This window comes from Ambystoma mexicanum, chromosome 7q (assembly GCF_040938575.1).
Source record: "Ambystoma mexicanum isolate Mex_15411 chromosome 7q, UKY_AmexF1_1, whole genome shotgun sequence".
Lineage (NCBI taxonomy): Eukaryota > Metazoa > Chordata > Amphibia > Caudata > Ambystomatidae > Ambystoma > Ambystoma mexicanum.
Genome location: NC_090941.1, coordinates 961,626,435 through 961,640,885, shown reverse-complemented (window position 1 = coordinate 961,640,885; position 14,451 = coordinate 961,626,435). Strand labels below are relative to the sequence as shown.

The 14,451-nt window shown below is 45.9% G+C and overlaps 1 protein-coding gene across 5 annotated transcripts in view; it reads left to right on the top strand.

Annotated features, from left to right (window-relative positions):
- Positions 1-14,451, top strand: part of EMSY (EMSY transcriptional repressor, BRCA2 interacting) — a 698,405-nt gene that overhangs the window by 366,484 nt on the left and 317,470 nt on the right. For all 5 annotated transcript variants that reach the window (XM_069640042.1, XM_069640040.1, XM_069640041.1 and 2 more), the window contains one exon: positions 6,546-6,719. In XM_069640042.1, coding sequence (XP_069496143.1) covers positions 6,546-6,719 — 174 coding nt within the window. The remainder of the gene's footprint in view (positions 1-6,545; positions 6,720-14,451) is intronic.

Below are 14,451 nucleotides of genomic sequence, written 5' to 3'. Positions count from 1 at the left end.
CTGCGATCCAGTACTTGGGGGTGCTTGTTCCTAGGGTTATCCAGGCACTGGCGTCAGCTAACTACAATCCACTAATGGCCAATATCAAGACAGGTTTAAAACGGTGGGGCAATATGATTCTGTCATGGTTTAGCCGCATGACGGCAGTGAAAATGAACATCCTACCGAGACTGCTGATTCTATTCACAGCCCTCCCCACGAAAGTCCCTGATCAAATCTGGAGAGATCTCCAATCAGCAGTGCTGAACTTCATCTGGCAAGGCAAACCTTCGAGGACCAAACCTTCGAGGACCAAGAGAGCCATTCTCACCCTTCCCAGTGAGGAGGGGGGCTTCGGCCGCCCTGACTTCTGCTATTATCACACAGTGGCTCAACTCCGGGTTCTCCTGTAGCACATGAAACATAAGGGTACATACTGGTCCTATCTAGAGGATATGGATACCCATCCGCTCAAAGTGAGGGGCCTACTTTGGGCCCCACGAAAAGATATCCTGGCTAAATTACGCAACCACCCCACACTAGGCATGCAGTGGTCTTTGTGGAGGAAAGGCGCGCAGACAGATCTACGTGGCCCTCCCCAATAGTGTCTCTATGGGGCCCCGTTCTTGGGTTTGGAGACAGGGGATTCCGGAATGCACATAACTGGTCAGAGAAAGGTTTGGAAAGGGCGGGCCAATTATTCCGGTAAGGAAAGTTCCTAGCTTACAAAGAGGTGATAGAACCCCTGGGTCCAGACATGATTACGGTTTAAGGCTTAAGGGTCTCCTCTGCGACCAAAAATGGGGAGAACATTTTAAGAGACCTCTAAAACCCTTTGAGAAAGTCCAAGACTCAGCCGGCTCAAGGAAGGGGATGGTATCCAAATTATGAACGTAATCAACGCCAATAACTTAAGAGAGACAAGGGTTCCGACAATACTGGAACGACCTAGCCGGGGGGGAAGTACTCATGGAAGAGGCATGGGGTAAGGTATTCAGAATAGCTTTCCATGGGAATCTTTTTACAGCGGATGTGGAGCATAACTTTTAGGTACTCCAGGGGTGGCACAGGGACCCCCTCAAAATATCAAAAATATTCCCGGGGGCCTCCCCATGATGCCGAAGGCTCGAGGGCCCACATGTGGTGGCACTGCCCACAGATACAAGTATATTGGGAGATCTTGCAAGGGTGGATTGCTGAGGTTACAGAGAAAATGCTCCCACAGGACCCGCTGACAATGTTACTGGGCCTACCACCAAAAGACTCCAAAATATACAGAGACCCCAGAATGTGGGATACTGTGTTACGGGCGGGGAGGGTAGCCCTGGCGCAGAAGTGGAAAATCCCAACGACCCCCATCAAAGAGGAATGGCTGTCGAAAGTGAAAAACATGTTTTTGATGGTCAAGCTAACGGCCATGGTGAATGATGAATCGGGCTCCTTTTGAGCAGCATGGGACGGAGTGCGACAGAAATAGGGATGGGAAGTTTCCTGAGGGAAGGAGCACTGACACTTGCCACATCAAAAGGTGGTGTAAACATCAATATAGATCTGAAAAAAGAGGAACAGGGGGTACGGGGGAGAACCGCCACAGGAGGGAGTGCAAATAAGAATGATAGGATCAAATTTAGAGGCAACTGGACACAATGTGATGAGCCGTCATATTAAAGGCCCAGGCCTGGGAAAGACGTCCCCCCCGGTAGGGGCAGAGGACTGGTAGTGAACTGTTCTCCGAATGGATTCATCTACCTATATGCAGGAAACCACTGTTACTGTTTTTGGGTTACAGGGTGGGAGGGGCGGGAAGGGGAAAGGTTTTGTTTACTAAGGACGGACACAATGTGTAATCGATTTGTACTGATGCTCCTTGTCTTGGTTTGTTTGAAATGCCAATAAAAATCCAAAGTTAAAAAAAAGAAGAGTCTTCAGGGAGCCAGGACAGCCAATGTCAATTAAGCAAAGGCTAGAGGGGCTGAGGTACTTCTTGAAGATTGGCGCAAAAGTCTTGCACAATGTTAAAGAGAGTTTTGTTGTAAAAGAAATCACTGCTGGGCCACAAGCTGGGTGGCTTGGGAATGGCAAAGCTGCAAGCCACTCTGCAAAAGGCAGTAAATGCAAGTCTCAACTGAGAGCTAGCAAGCTACACACAACAAGAGGTAATTACCCCTAGTTCACAGTGCCTTGAGTCTGAAGAAAAGGTTCCAGCTGGCTTCTGTTCCTGTTGTAGTTTCTGCAGATCCTGTTGTTCCTGGGCCTCAGTCGTGGGGACAAGAGGGAGGATGTCTGGGGACTCCTGCACTATGTTTTAAAGATCGGCGGCAGCATTGGGCACACTTCAGATCAGCGGCACTTCGCAGTTTCAGCTACTCGCAAATAGCACCACAGCGGTTCTTGGACACCTGGTGGACTTTCCTTGCTTCTGGGATCCAGAACTCTGTTGAGGTGGCTCAGGCTTGGTTAGTCCTGCTTTGAGGGAGCCCGGAGATCTTCCTGGAGCTCGGGTTCGGCTTATAAACAATGCACTTGTTTCTGGAGTTTCTGTCCCCTGGCTCGGTTCCAGCATCCGCGAAGAAGTATGGCCAGCAGGGAGAGGGGATCCAGTCAAGTTCTTTTTCGGGTTGATTGGTCCCACCAACCCAGGGGGAGAAGTCGTCCTTGCAGGGCTTCTCTAGTCGATTCGGATCTTCAGCAATGCAGCAGGGCTTCACTGGGCAAACCAACGGTCCAGGAGGGTGCAGCAAATGTCTCTTCCAGTTTCTTCTTCGGTTCCTTCATGATTTTCATGCAAGTTTCTCCCATTAATTTGCAGCCTAGCTGTCATTCACACAGCAGGGTAGCTGTCCTCCAAGGAAGGCCAGCCAACCAATCACCTTTGGGTGCATTCCTGTAACCAAGAAGACTAAGGACAGGGAGTTTTAGGAACCTCCCTCGCTTCCTGATCTGCCAGACACCCTGAAGCCAGAGGCAGGCTTCAGCAGTGAACCCAGCAAAAGACAAAATGAAGAAAGGGACCAAACCTGGTTTGGCGCACAGAGTAAATCTCAAGAAGGACCTTTACAACAAGAAATGGCGAAAAAAGAAGCCTGGGGTCATTTTGACAAAATGGGCACCCATGGGTGCAATACTGCAGCTGAGGATTTAGCCTGCATTAAAAATGCACAATTGTATGAAAAATAAATCACTGCCACCAGCAATTAATTGTAGAAAGGGTAACATAAACATTTTACATGAGAAGGTAGACAAAGGGGATAGTAAGTATCCCCTCCAGCACTCTATGTAAGATAGTGTGTGCTCGGTCTACAAAGCTAAAAAGGTAAGTAAAGTCAGTTTCACTTTACTACTCTTGGAAACAGTAGTTTATCCAAGAGAAGGTATTTAAACCTTTGAGAAATCCAAAAGACTTCTCTGTGACACTGCACTGAGGGTGCTGTGTGTCACAATGTCAAAAGATGATGCCTATGGAGTTTGTCAGATTCCAAAACCAAAATAAACACACTGTTCAAATCAAAGAAAAATACATGAGGGAGTGGGAAAAAGGTCTCACTCCAGGATAAAAATTCAAAGTCCTAAAGTCCAGCAAAAGAGCTGGGGTATCTAAGGTAGAATGGAATGAACACATTTCTGAGAATTCTCCCTTAACAAATTGGATAAAAAGGAGTATTCAGGGGGTCATCTCATTGGAACATTATTGACTTTACTGGAAGTGCCGGATCGATGATCAGAAACCATAAGAAACATAGAGGAAAGGAGAACCCCTTTTTCCTGGTGGAAAATTCTTCCTTGAACTTAGTTTGGAACTTCAAGAATAAGCTATAGGCTTATGGCTCAGAAAAATCCCCATTTTCACCTTGTATTTAGTTTAGCATATAAGAGTCAGTTCAGAGTTTTGGACACAAGACGTAGGGTGCTTTATTTGTTGAACATCTGGACACAGACGTTAATTAGCTTTGTTGCAGCAGGGAAACCCCTCATAGACCTAGGGACAGATAGGAGTTCCCCAACCCTTCTTATTATTTTGACAGTAAAAGTACTATTTCAAGCCCGAAAACTGATACTGTGTCCGACTCTTACGCTAGACGCCTTACAGGGCCCTGATTTCTTGTTCGACACGGGCACGTAGAGGCATCGGGTGGAGCCAACACAGAGCTGGCGGTGTCTCTCTGGTGGCAGAAAAGTTTCCCAAGATCGGCTGCACTGCGGATAGGATATCATAGATTCCTCATCTGTGGGAGGAACATCCAACAGAAAGAACATTACCAAGAGGTAAGTAATTTGTTATTTTTATGCAAGTTGAATCTAGTAAAAGTTGCTGGATCCCTATCGCATGGGAAAGAGTGGATAGGTGAGGGATGGGGTGCTAAGGTGTAAGAATGTGAAAGGTGAGGAAGTTCCCTGGACTGTCCTGTGGTAGTCTCCAAGGGCCATGGGGGAACCTTGTAAATGCAAACTTGCTTAACTAGCCAGAGGCATACCCTTACAATGGAGACTTTCATTAGATCTCTGGAAGTACAAGGTCGGAAAAGAGAAGCAAAGAAGAAACCAGAGATTCTGCAGAAGGAAGGGCCATGGGCTTTCTTCGGAATGTATGTGGTCTTTCATTAAAAAACTGGAACAAGTTTAAAGGGATGGTCTAGTAAAAAATTTTATTTAAAAAATAGATAGGCAACATAAAAAAAAAAATACTAGCATTCTCCGTTTTAAAACTTCCTATGTAAAATTTTGAGCTAATCAAGCTCAAAATTCGCAAAAGCAAGCACATGGGCGCATCCATTTTGTGAAATGGAGGCCCTCCTGTGCTGGCTTTTGCTTTTGCGGCACTATTGAAGGAAAAGCCAGCCAGCTGTAGTAAACAAAGGCTACCGCTGGGTGGCTTTCCCTTCATTAGTGCTGTAGGCGGAGGACGGGGACCGGAGACCAGAGCAGGAAAGCTGCAGCTGAATCTCGGTAAGTGCTATTTATTTATTTTTTTAAAATAAGCACTAGCTGTGTTTTTTTTTCTAAGTTTTCCGGGCTGGAGGAGCCCGGAAAACTTAGAAATAAAACCGCAGCTTTAAAAACTTATTTATGTTTGCGGTTGCTTTTGAAGCGATCGCAAACATAAATACAACGTTATTGTGTTGGAAAACGCTGCGGTTTTTCTTTCCGAGTTTCTCAGGCTCCTCCGCCTCGGAGGAGCCTGAGAAACTAGGAAAGAAAAACCTCAGCGTTTTCCAACACAACCGCGTTGTTTCTGCCTGAATCTGCTTTCCCATTTGGGGCTCTCGGGCTCCCCATGGGGAGCCCGAGAGCCCCAAATGGGAAAGCAGATTCAGGCAGACAACGCAGCATTTAGCATTTCCCATTTGGGTCTCTCGGGCTCCCCACGGGAGCCCGAGAGACCCAAATGGGAAATCAGCTGCAGGTAGAAACACTAGGCGGCATGTAAACATAACCGCGTGTGTTTCTGCCTGCTGTGGCTTTCACTTTGGGTCTCCGGTGCTCCGCACCGGAGACCCAAAGTGATAGCCACAGCAGGCAGAAACACACACGGTTGTGTTGGAAAATGCTGCGGTTTTTCTTTCCAAGTTTCTCAGGCTCCTCCGAGCCGGAGGAGCCTGAGAAACTTGGAAAGAAAAACCGCAGCGTTTTCCAACACAATAACGTTGTATTTATGTTTGCGATCGTTTCAAAAGCGACCGCAAACATAAATACAACGTTTTTAAAGCTGCGGTTTTATTTCTAAGTTTTCCGGGCTCCTCCAGCCCGGAAAACTTAGAAAAAAAAACACAGCTAGTGCTTATTTTAAAAAAATAAATAAATAGCACTTACCGAGATTCAGCTGCAGCTTTCCTGCTCTGGTCTCCGGTCCCCGTCCTCCGCCTACAGTACTAATGAAGGGAAAGCCACCCAGCGGTAGCCTTTGTTTACTACAGCTGGCTGGCATTTCCTTCAATAGTGCCGCAAAAGCAAAAGCCAGCACAGGAGGGCCTCCATTTCACAAAATGGATGCGCCCATGTGCTTGCTTTTGCGAATTTTGAGCTTGAATAGCTCAAAAGTTTACATAGGAAGTTTTAAAACGGAGAATGCTAGTATTTTTTTTATGTTGCCTATCTATTTTTTAAATAAAATTTTTTACTAGACCATCCCTTTAATAGGGATTGGACCTGGGGCTAAATGGGTGACACTCCTCATTCAGGAAGACCAGAAGAGCAGCAGCTGCTACCGCATCTTCTGAGAAAAAAACACCCTTGCACAAGAGCTGGCAGTTAAGCAGTCTGGTCGAGTCCAAGCTGGATGCTGGTGTGGAGGTAGGAAGGTGGTGGACATGTTGATAACATGAGCTGCCAGAAGAGCTGTTTGCTGTAGAGATGCCTGGAGGTGAGAAGTAAGGAGGATAGAAGAAACAAGTTTGACCAGCAGTTGAGCTGAATGCCATGGTTTGGGTGGTGTTTGAATACTGAAGAGGGGGCAGGTTATGCTCAGCAAGCATGCTCTTTCTGCTACTGTTAGTTTGGAGAAAGTGTCTGTGAACATGGTGTAACATTATTGCTTCAGTGTCTAATTTCTACTTTTTTCTCCACGACAGGGTGAAAAAGCGCTCCAGGGAATGCCGCCCGGTACAAAGCCAGCAATCATCACTGCAACAAGACCCATCACTAAAATGATAGTCACTCAGCCCAAAGGTATGGGCTCGGCAGTTCAACCAGCAACCAAAATCATCCCAACTAAAATAGTGTATGGTCAACAAGGAAAAACTCAGGTATGCATTGGAACTAGCATGTGGTGATCTTCTGATTGCTGTTTTCCAGTGAGGTGTTTGTATTAAATTGTTTTGCTAGGTTACTAACTGTGAACATTTGCCATCTGGCAAAGGGTAGAAGCCCTGTTTTTTTAAAATAGTAAAGTGATGAGGGTAATCCCTCTCAGAAAGGGTGGTCTGCTAAACAAAAAAACACCCTTTATTACGCACCATGCAAAAAGCATAGTGCACATCTGTGCCCTGCAACATCCGTTTCCTGGTCGGCAGCACCTGCTCTCCAGTGGTACAGGGCAGGTTGAAACAGTAAAGTCACTGCAGACTGAGAACACTGGTGTCAGGGTAATCTTAAACAATAAACCATACCCAGCTTTTTTTATGGCGGCTGCTAGTTCACATAATTATTAGTCATATCTGATTTGTAGCATTCTCACGTCAACTGTGCGCCCAGGCCAGCTACGGACAGGCTGTGTGCACTGGTACTCCAGCTCCTCACTGAAGGTGAAGGAATCCTGCAGGTTGCTATCTAGCCTCCCCCAGGTGGTAATTAAGAGAACAATCACCAGTCTTGTACGAACCCTGCGTTTGAACGCCTTCAAACCACCAGGACCCGCAGTGCTGCTTTTTGCACTTGGATCAGTTCGACACTGAATCGTTCCAAGCAGAGCACGTCACTTGTCTGGGCCAGACCACCAGCTCTTCTATGCTGAAGATTTTAAACTGCTATGTCTCAAACGCATGAGCATCTTCGCCTCGACCCAAGCTCCACTGTCGAACCGAACCTGGTGAGCTTGTTGAATTGCAGCTCTCGAACTAGCTTTCAGACCACTTGTAGCTTTCGTTTAGAACCAACTCCACGCCAACTCGCCACATGAACCAGCACGATTCACAGCATCCAAACCTGGTAAAACCCACAAAGACAGCATCCAAAAGCCTGGTTTGAACCAGGTTATATTAAAATCTGCAAACTTATTGTTGACGTTATATTGATTTAGAAAGGAAATCTCACATTCCTGGAATGTTTCCGCCAGTGGCTTAATGCACTTAACCCTAACATACAATTCATTAAAAGTGAACCACAAGGGTATCACCTGTGATGTTCTTTGTACCGAAAAGAGACAGACAGGAACACCCGAATACACTTTAGCAAATATCACCTAAGAGCACTAAGAGGAAATCTCTCCTATGGACCATACCTATGAGTTTGGAGTAACTGCAATTCCACTACAGAATGCTATCTGCAGGCAAAATTTCTTGACCGACGACTTAAATAATGAGGTTTCCCTAAGACACTCATACAGCGGTCTAATAAAGTGAACGGTACATCCCTTGAGAGGTACTGTTGACAAAAAAGGAGAAGTCCCCTCTAAATGATAAACTGGTTTGTGTTACTCCCTACATCCCTAACACCACTAGAATAAAACACATTAATAAGACACGTTGGTTGCTGATTCAGTTACACCTCCCTAATGAAAATCTACCAAGGCTTGCATTTAAAAGAGGTAATTTATAAGACATTCTGAACAACTCTAAAACATGAGGAGAAATAGGCAAGCAACTCTTTTGTAGATAGTATTGCTTTCTAAATCCGAGAACTGAACTTGTAGAAATTTTATTTTTATTGTTGGGTGAAGCAGGGAGTGTTTTAGTGAGAACATTGTGTTGGGTGCAGTTTTTGCACTACATTTTCCAGCTACCCTTAGGGCACGTATTTAGTGTTTGATCAGGCACCTCATGCACCGTCGCATCTGCGTCACGCCGGTCTTCGCTAGGTCCACGCTGGATACGCTGAGCATCGCTAGCTTTTTATTCTGTTCATGCTTTTGGGGGTAAGTGACCAAGTATGTTTTTTTTCCTTCCTGTTGCCTTTTACTTGCTTTTTCCAGTTGAATAGTAATAGTATCACTATGCATCCTCTTAGCTCTGGAACTTACTAGTGCCACTGCCCCAGCTACCTCTAAACATTGCTGGTATGCTGATATTTTGGCCAAGTACCTGGCATTGGCTGCTGCCCCTCCCACACCCAAGCAGAACCTAGCGCCACTGAAGTCATTGACAATAAGTAGGAAAAGTTCTCTCCCATAGAGCAACCTGAAGTTTAATCTAGTGTTCCCTGAAAATGATATGCTTGTGGGTATTAGATTATCTACCCACTCGATCTCTGATATCCCATGTCCCTCTTCAGGGATTTTTGGGGACGATGGACCATCGGATGTGTTAGGGAGAGTTCTTATTTCTGTGGTAATTCCCCTCAACCTTAGAGACCCTCAGCTCTTTTGCTGGACTTTAGGACTTTTCATTTTTATCCTGGAGTGAGTGAGACCTTTTTCTCACTCATGTATTTTTGATCTGATTTGGATTCTGTATTCTCTTTGTTTTTGGAGTCTGACAAACTCCATAGGCATCTACTTTTGTATTGTCACGCACAGCACCTTCAGTGCAGTGCCACAGAGAAGTCCCTTGGATTTCTCATAAGTTTTAAATACCTTCTCTTCGATAAACTACTGTTTCCAAAAGTAGTTTCCAAAAGTAGTAAAGTTAAATTGACTCTACTTACCATTTTCTCTCTATAGACCCAGCACACACTATCCTATGTGGAGTGCTGAAGTGGTTACCTAGTGGCCCTTTTGTCTACGTACCCATGTAAAAAAATGTATGTTACCCTCACGACTTTTAATGGCTGGTGGCAGTGGTTTAATTGAGCGGTTTTACTGCAGGCTGAACCCTCAGCTGCTGTATTGCACCCATGGGTGGGCATTTTTGTCAAAACGGCCCTGGTCTTCTTTTTTCGCCATTTCTTGCTTGTGAGGTCCTTCTTGGGTTTTATTATGCGCGCCAAACCAGGTTTAACCCTTTTGTTCGTTTTTCCCTTTGGCGGACTTCAGTGCTGAAACCCGCCTCTGGCTCCAGTTTGTCTGGCAGGGCAGGAAGCGAGGGAGGTGCCTGAAACTCCCTTTCCTTAGTCTCCTTGGTTACCTGAATGCACCCTATGCTGATTGGCTGTCCTTTGAGGACAGCAATCCTGCTGTGTGAGTGACAGTTAGGCTGTGTATGAATGGGAGAAACCTACATAAAAGGCGAGGTCTCTTGAACAGAAGGCAGAGTTCACCACTGCAAGAAACATCCGACGAAAGAAACTGGAAGAGAAGCTTGCTGTAACCTCCTGGACCATTGAACTGCCCGGTGAAGCCCTGCTGCAGTGCTGAAGCTCCAATTTCACATCGACTAGAGAAGCCTGGAACGGACGACTTCTTCCCTTGGGTTGGTGGGACCAACTAACCCCAAGACTAACTTTGCTGGAAAACTTCTCCCTGCTAGTTGTACTTCTTCGCTTCTGCTGGAACCGAATGCCAGGGGTCAGGAAATCCAGAATCGAGTGCATCATCTTTAAACCAGACCAAAGCGCCAGGAAGATCCAGAGGACCCTCCTGAAGCAGGACTACCCAAACCTGAGCCACGGTCATCGGTTGGTCAACCGACCGCTGCCCGGCCGCCAGAGAGCCCGTTCCACCAGAGCGATCGCTGCAATGATGGCGTTCCTGTCTGGTGTGCGCCTGCTGGACATCTGCAGGGCTGCTAAGTGGAGATCTGCACACACCTTCACAAGTTTCTACTGCGTCGACAGGGATTCCATAGAGGAGTCTAGGGTCGGCCAAGCAGTGCTACGCAACCTGTTTGCTTGAGTTGAGTCTATTCCAGAGCTAAGAGTTTTGCTTCTGTTGAGCCTTGCCACCTCCAGTGGTTGTACTGCTATGTATTCTTTGTTCATGCTCATGTGAATCCATGCCACAGCCCTTGATTGAGAAGGAACAAGTTACTTACCTGTAACTATTGTTCTTCCGCATGGGTCTGGCATGGATTCACATGCAAACCCTTCCTCCTACCCCTCTGCAGCTATTCTTGGTCATACTGCCACTGTCCAAATCTGAAGATGGCTGCCAGAGGACGGGCCTAGGGAGAGGGCCGTGATTGGCTGGGGGCAGTATGTGGTTGGTTTAGAGGATAAATACAGTTTGTAAGTGAAAGTTAAACGTTTTTTTCTTTTACTGAGGATTCCCAGCCTGACAACAAGGAATATTCATGAGCATGTGAATCCATGACAGACCCATGCTGGAGAACAATAGTTACAGGTACGTAAGTTGTTCCTTATTAAGGTTCCTGGGTTGGTGTAATGCCTGACTGGCCCTAACTCTAAAAGGATAATTCCCCTAACTGATGTTTCTAATGGCCATCATTGTCTAGAGTCCAAAATAAAAGCCTGTATGTGTCTAAACCTATGCTTGCCCTCACTCTGTACAAAAATGTGATAGGAAGTCTTTTCAAAATAAGAAAAATAGTGGTTCAACAAAAATGGAAACCAGAGTTGGTTTCAGGTGGTCGTCTTACCAGGTGCTGCTTGTCAATGTCACACAAAGGAGTTCAACCCACAGGGCTATTCGTAGGACCTTCTCTGCAGGTCTCCTGGAGTTATTCCAATTACCTTCAGTGTCTTTGAGTTCCCTTCCCCAAGCTTCAATCCTTTCAACAGTACAACTAAAAACGAATAAGTCTCTTACATGGCTAGGCCTCTTAGGGTTCCCTTCTCCAAGCCCCTTTCAACCTTTATACACAGTCACTGTTATCGGGATACTTACTTTGATAGGCCTCTCAGGTTTCCTTTCCCCCAAGCCTTGGTCCTCTTCCAGCTTTCAAACACAATATATAATTTAACACAGTTCTTTCATGAGTTGACAGGGTGCCCTTCTTCAGGTTTAGGCCCCTTCAATTTACAACAAAAGTCCAGTTGGTTAGGATGTACCTTTTCAGATTAACAAATCTTTTCCACATACCATCCTTTAATGGGGTAGAATCAGAGGCTTTTGAGAATGCCAGGCTCTTTGCTTTTCCTAGGCACAACCACACTGATCCCTTTGCCCCTCTTAGTTTTCTTGCTCTCACTTTTTCTGATACCTCTGTTTCCTTCAGATGCTTCCTGCACCCCTTTTCTTCTGCTTTCTTTTCTGTGCACACTTGCACCCTCTTCATTTCAGCATAAAAATCCCCCATACGATATGAAAGGACTCCAGACGATCATTCTTCATAGCAGGCAGTTTTTCATACGTAAATATGTCCCAAAGTTTGTTCAGCCAGTCATTTTTGGAGGGTAAGGAGTCACACTTCCATTTTCGGGCTAAGGCCACTCTCCCCGCTCTCAGCATAGCTTCAATAGGTTTTGGGAATCTTGGGTAGTTACTATCCTCATACGGGACGCCCAAGAGTAGTTGGAGAGGTGCCTGCACAGGGGTTATTCCCACTGAGTCTTTAATCCAACTGAGGAGTTCAGACCAGTAAACCTTTACTTTTGGGCAGGACCACCACATGTGGAACCATGAACCAGTCTGGTCTCAGGGTCTGGCCCAGTGGGGGGAGGATCCCAGGAACATCTTGGGAAGTCTAAGGGGCGATAAGTGCCAGCAGTGTAGTATTTCGAAATTGTGTTACATTTTCGAGGTGTAAAGATTGCCAGAAAACATTAGCTTATACATTTTACCCAAGGTCTCATCTGGTATTTCCCGCCCTAACTGTACGGCCCAGAATTGCTTGAAATTTTCTCCCTTCCAGGTCCGACGTAATCATCACTTTGTATATTCTGGACAGGATCCCCTTTATTGAGGTGGCTTTGTTAATGACTTTCTCAAAGGGAGTGATGAGTCTAGAAATCTTGGCGTGCCATCTTGGATCAGACAGTATACCCTTGAGGTGAAGGTACTCAAAAATACTCTGAGAGTCCGCCCCCAGAGATTGGGACAAGGGGATGAATTAAATAAATTGGCCTTCCGGGAATAGTTGACCAGCTCTCTCTAGACCGTTGTCGGACCATTTTTGTGAGTGGCGAAAACCCCTCCCACCAACCTCCAGGGGGGTCCCCCCCACCAAACTCAACAGGGATGGCCAGGAGGAGAGGAGCTTATTGCTTTTACCCCATTTCCATAATTTACATAAGACAGCGAGAGTTGGATGCTTCCTGATGTGGTCGGGATAGCTTTTGTTGGGGACCACTTTAAGTCTCTGACTTTATTTGGGTGAGTGCGTAGGTCTTCCATGTAGGTCCAGTATGTGCCCAAGTCATCTCTAAGGTGTTCTAACAGGACTTGGAGTTGGGCGGCTTTGTAGTACAGCCAGAGGTCAGGGAGCCCAAAGCCACCAAATTCTAGGCAGGGTTAGTGTCGTAGTTTTTATTCTAGGCATCTTCCCCTTCCATAAGAATTGATTTATCATCATCTTTAGTTTGACAAAGAAGGGTTTAGAGAGAGAAGTAAATAGGTACTGCAACCGCAGAAGCACATTCATCTTAAATGTCACCATCCTCCCAAACCATGAGAGTGTTAGGAGGGGCCCAGCGTGTTAGATCTGATTTGATCTTCTCCAACATTGGTGTAAGGTTGTGCTCCACCAGTGTTGCAAGATCCATGGGTATTTTGATACCCAAGTACGGGGTAGCTATGTTCTCAATTCTCATCCAACTCATGGATCTCGTGTCTCTAGTTGCAGAGTCGTTGGCTCAAATGGGCATTATGCTAGACTTGGCAATGTTTCTTTTCAGAACCGACAAAACTGATGTATTTGAGAGAGAAGTTCAGGTAGGGACTTTTCTACATCTGTCAAGTAACACAGGATATCGTCTGCAAACAAAGACAATTTAAAGTCTAAGATACCACAAGGAATTCCTGCAATATTTTGGTTATCCCAAATTGCAATGGCTTGGGGTTCCATCGTAAGGGCTTATATCAATGGGGAAATGGGACAGCCTTGTCTGATTCCTCTAGTCAGGTGGAAAGGGGCAGAAGTAGTTTCGTAAACCGCCACACTAGCCACAAGGTTGTTGTCAAGAGCTGAGGTCCATTGCCTAAAGTTGTTACCAAACCCCATCTTTTGCAGGACTTTCCTCCATTCTACTCGATCAAAGGCTTTCTCGGAATCTATTGAAACCAAGTAAGCACTCATCCCCATATATTGCGCCTCATACATTAAGTTGATACATTTTCTTATATTGTCTGAACTCGGGCGGCCCAGAATAAACCCTGCTTGGTCCCCATGGATCAGGGAAGACATTGCGTGGTGGAGTCTATTGGTCAAGACTTTCGCCATGATCTTTACATCCGTATTCAACAAGTAGATAGGGCGGTAGGATTGGCATCGGGATGGTCTTTGCTTTCCTTCGGGATAACGACTATAAGGGCTGAGAGCATCGACCTCGGGAGGGAGCCAGTTACCAGGGCGTTATTGAACAGTTTGGTTTGTGAAGCCATCTTCCCCGGGCGATGTGCCCCCTTCATTTTACCGATGGTATCAAGAACCTCCTCCTCAGAAAATGGGGCTTCCAACGCGGCTACTTTGTCCGGTGACAGACACGGAATGGGGAGAGCGTTCAAGAATTGGTCTATGTGCGAACCTTATTATATTCAGACGTATAAAGAGTTTATTTACGAAATTCGTCTGCTATCTGGGCATCGTCTAGGAGTTTTTCTCCTTTCATTGGTTGCATTGTGGCTACCCTTCTCGAGTTGCTTTGCTCCCTTAGCCTCCAAGCCAAAATTGTATTGGCTCGTTCTCCCATCTCCATGTATTTTTGTTTGAGGAATGCAAATTTACGTTCCGTTTGGTGAATCAGAAAGGCTTTCAGTTCGGCTCTGTATTTCTGTAGTTTCTCCTGATCTCCAAGCAGCATTTTGGGACCTCAGTTTCCTCCCCCGGT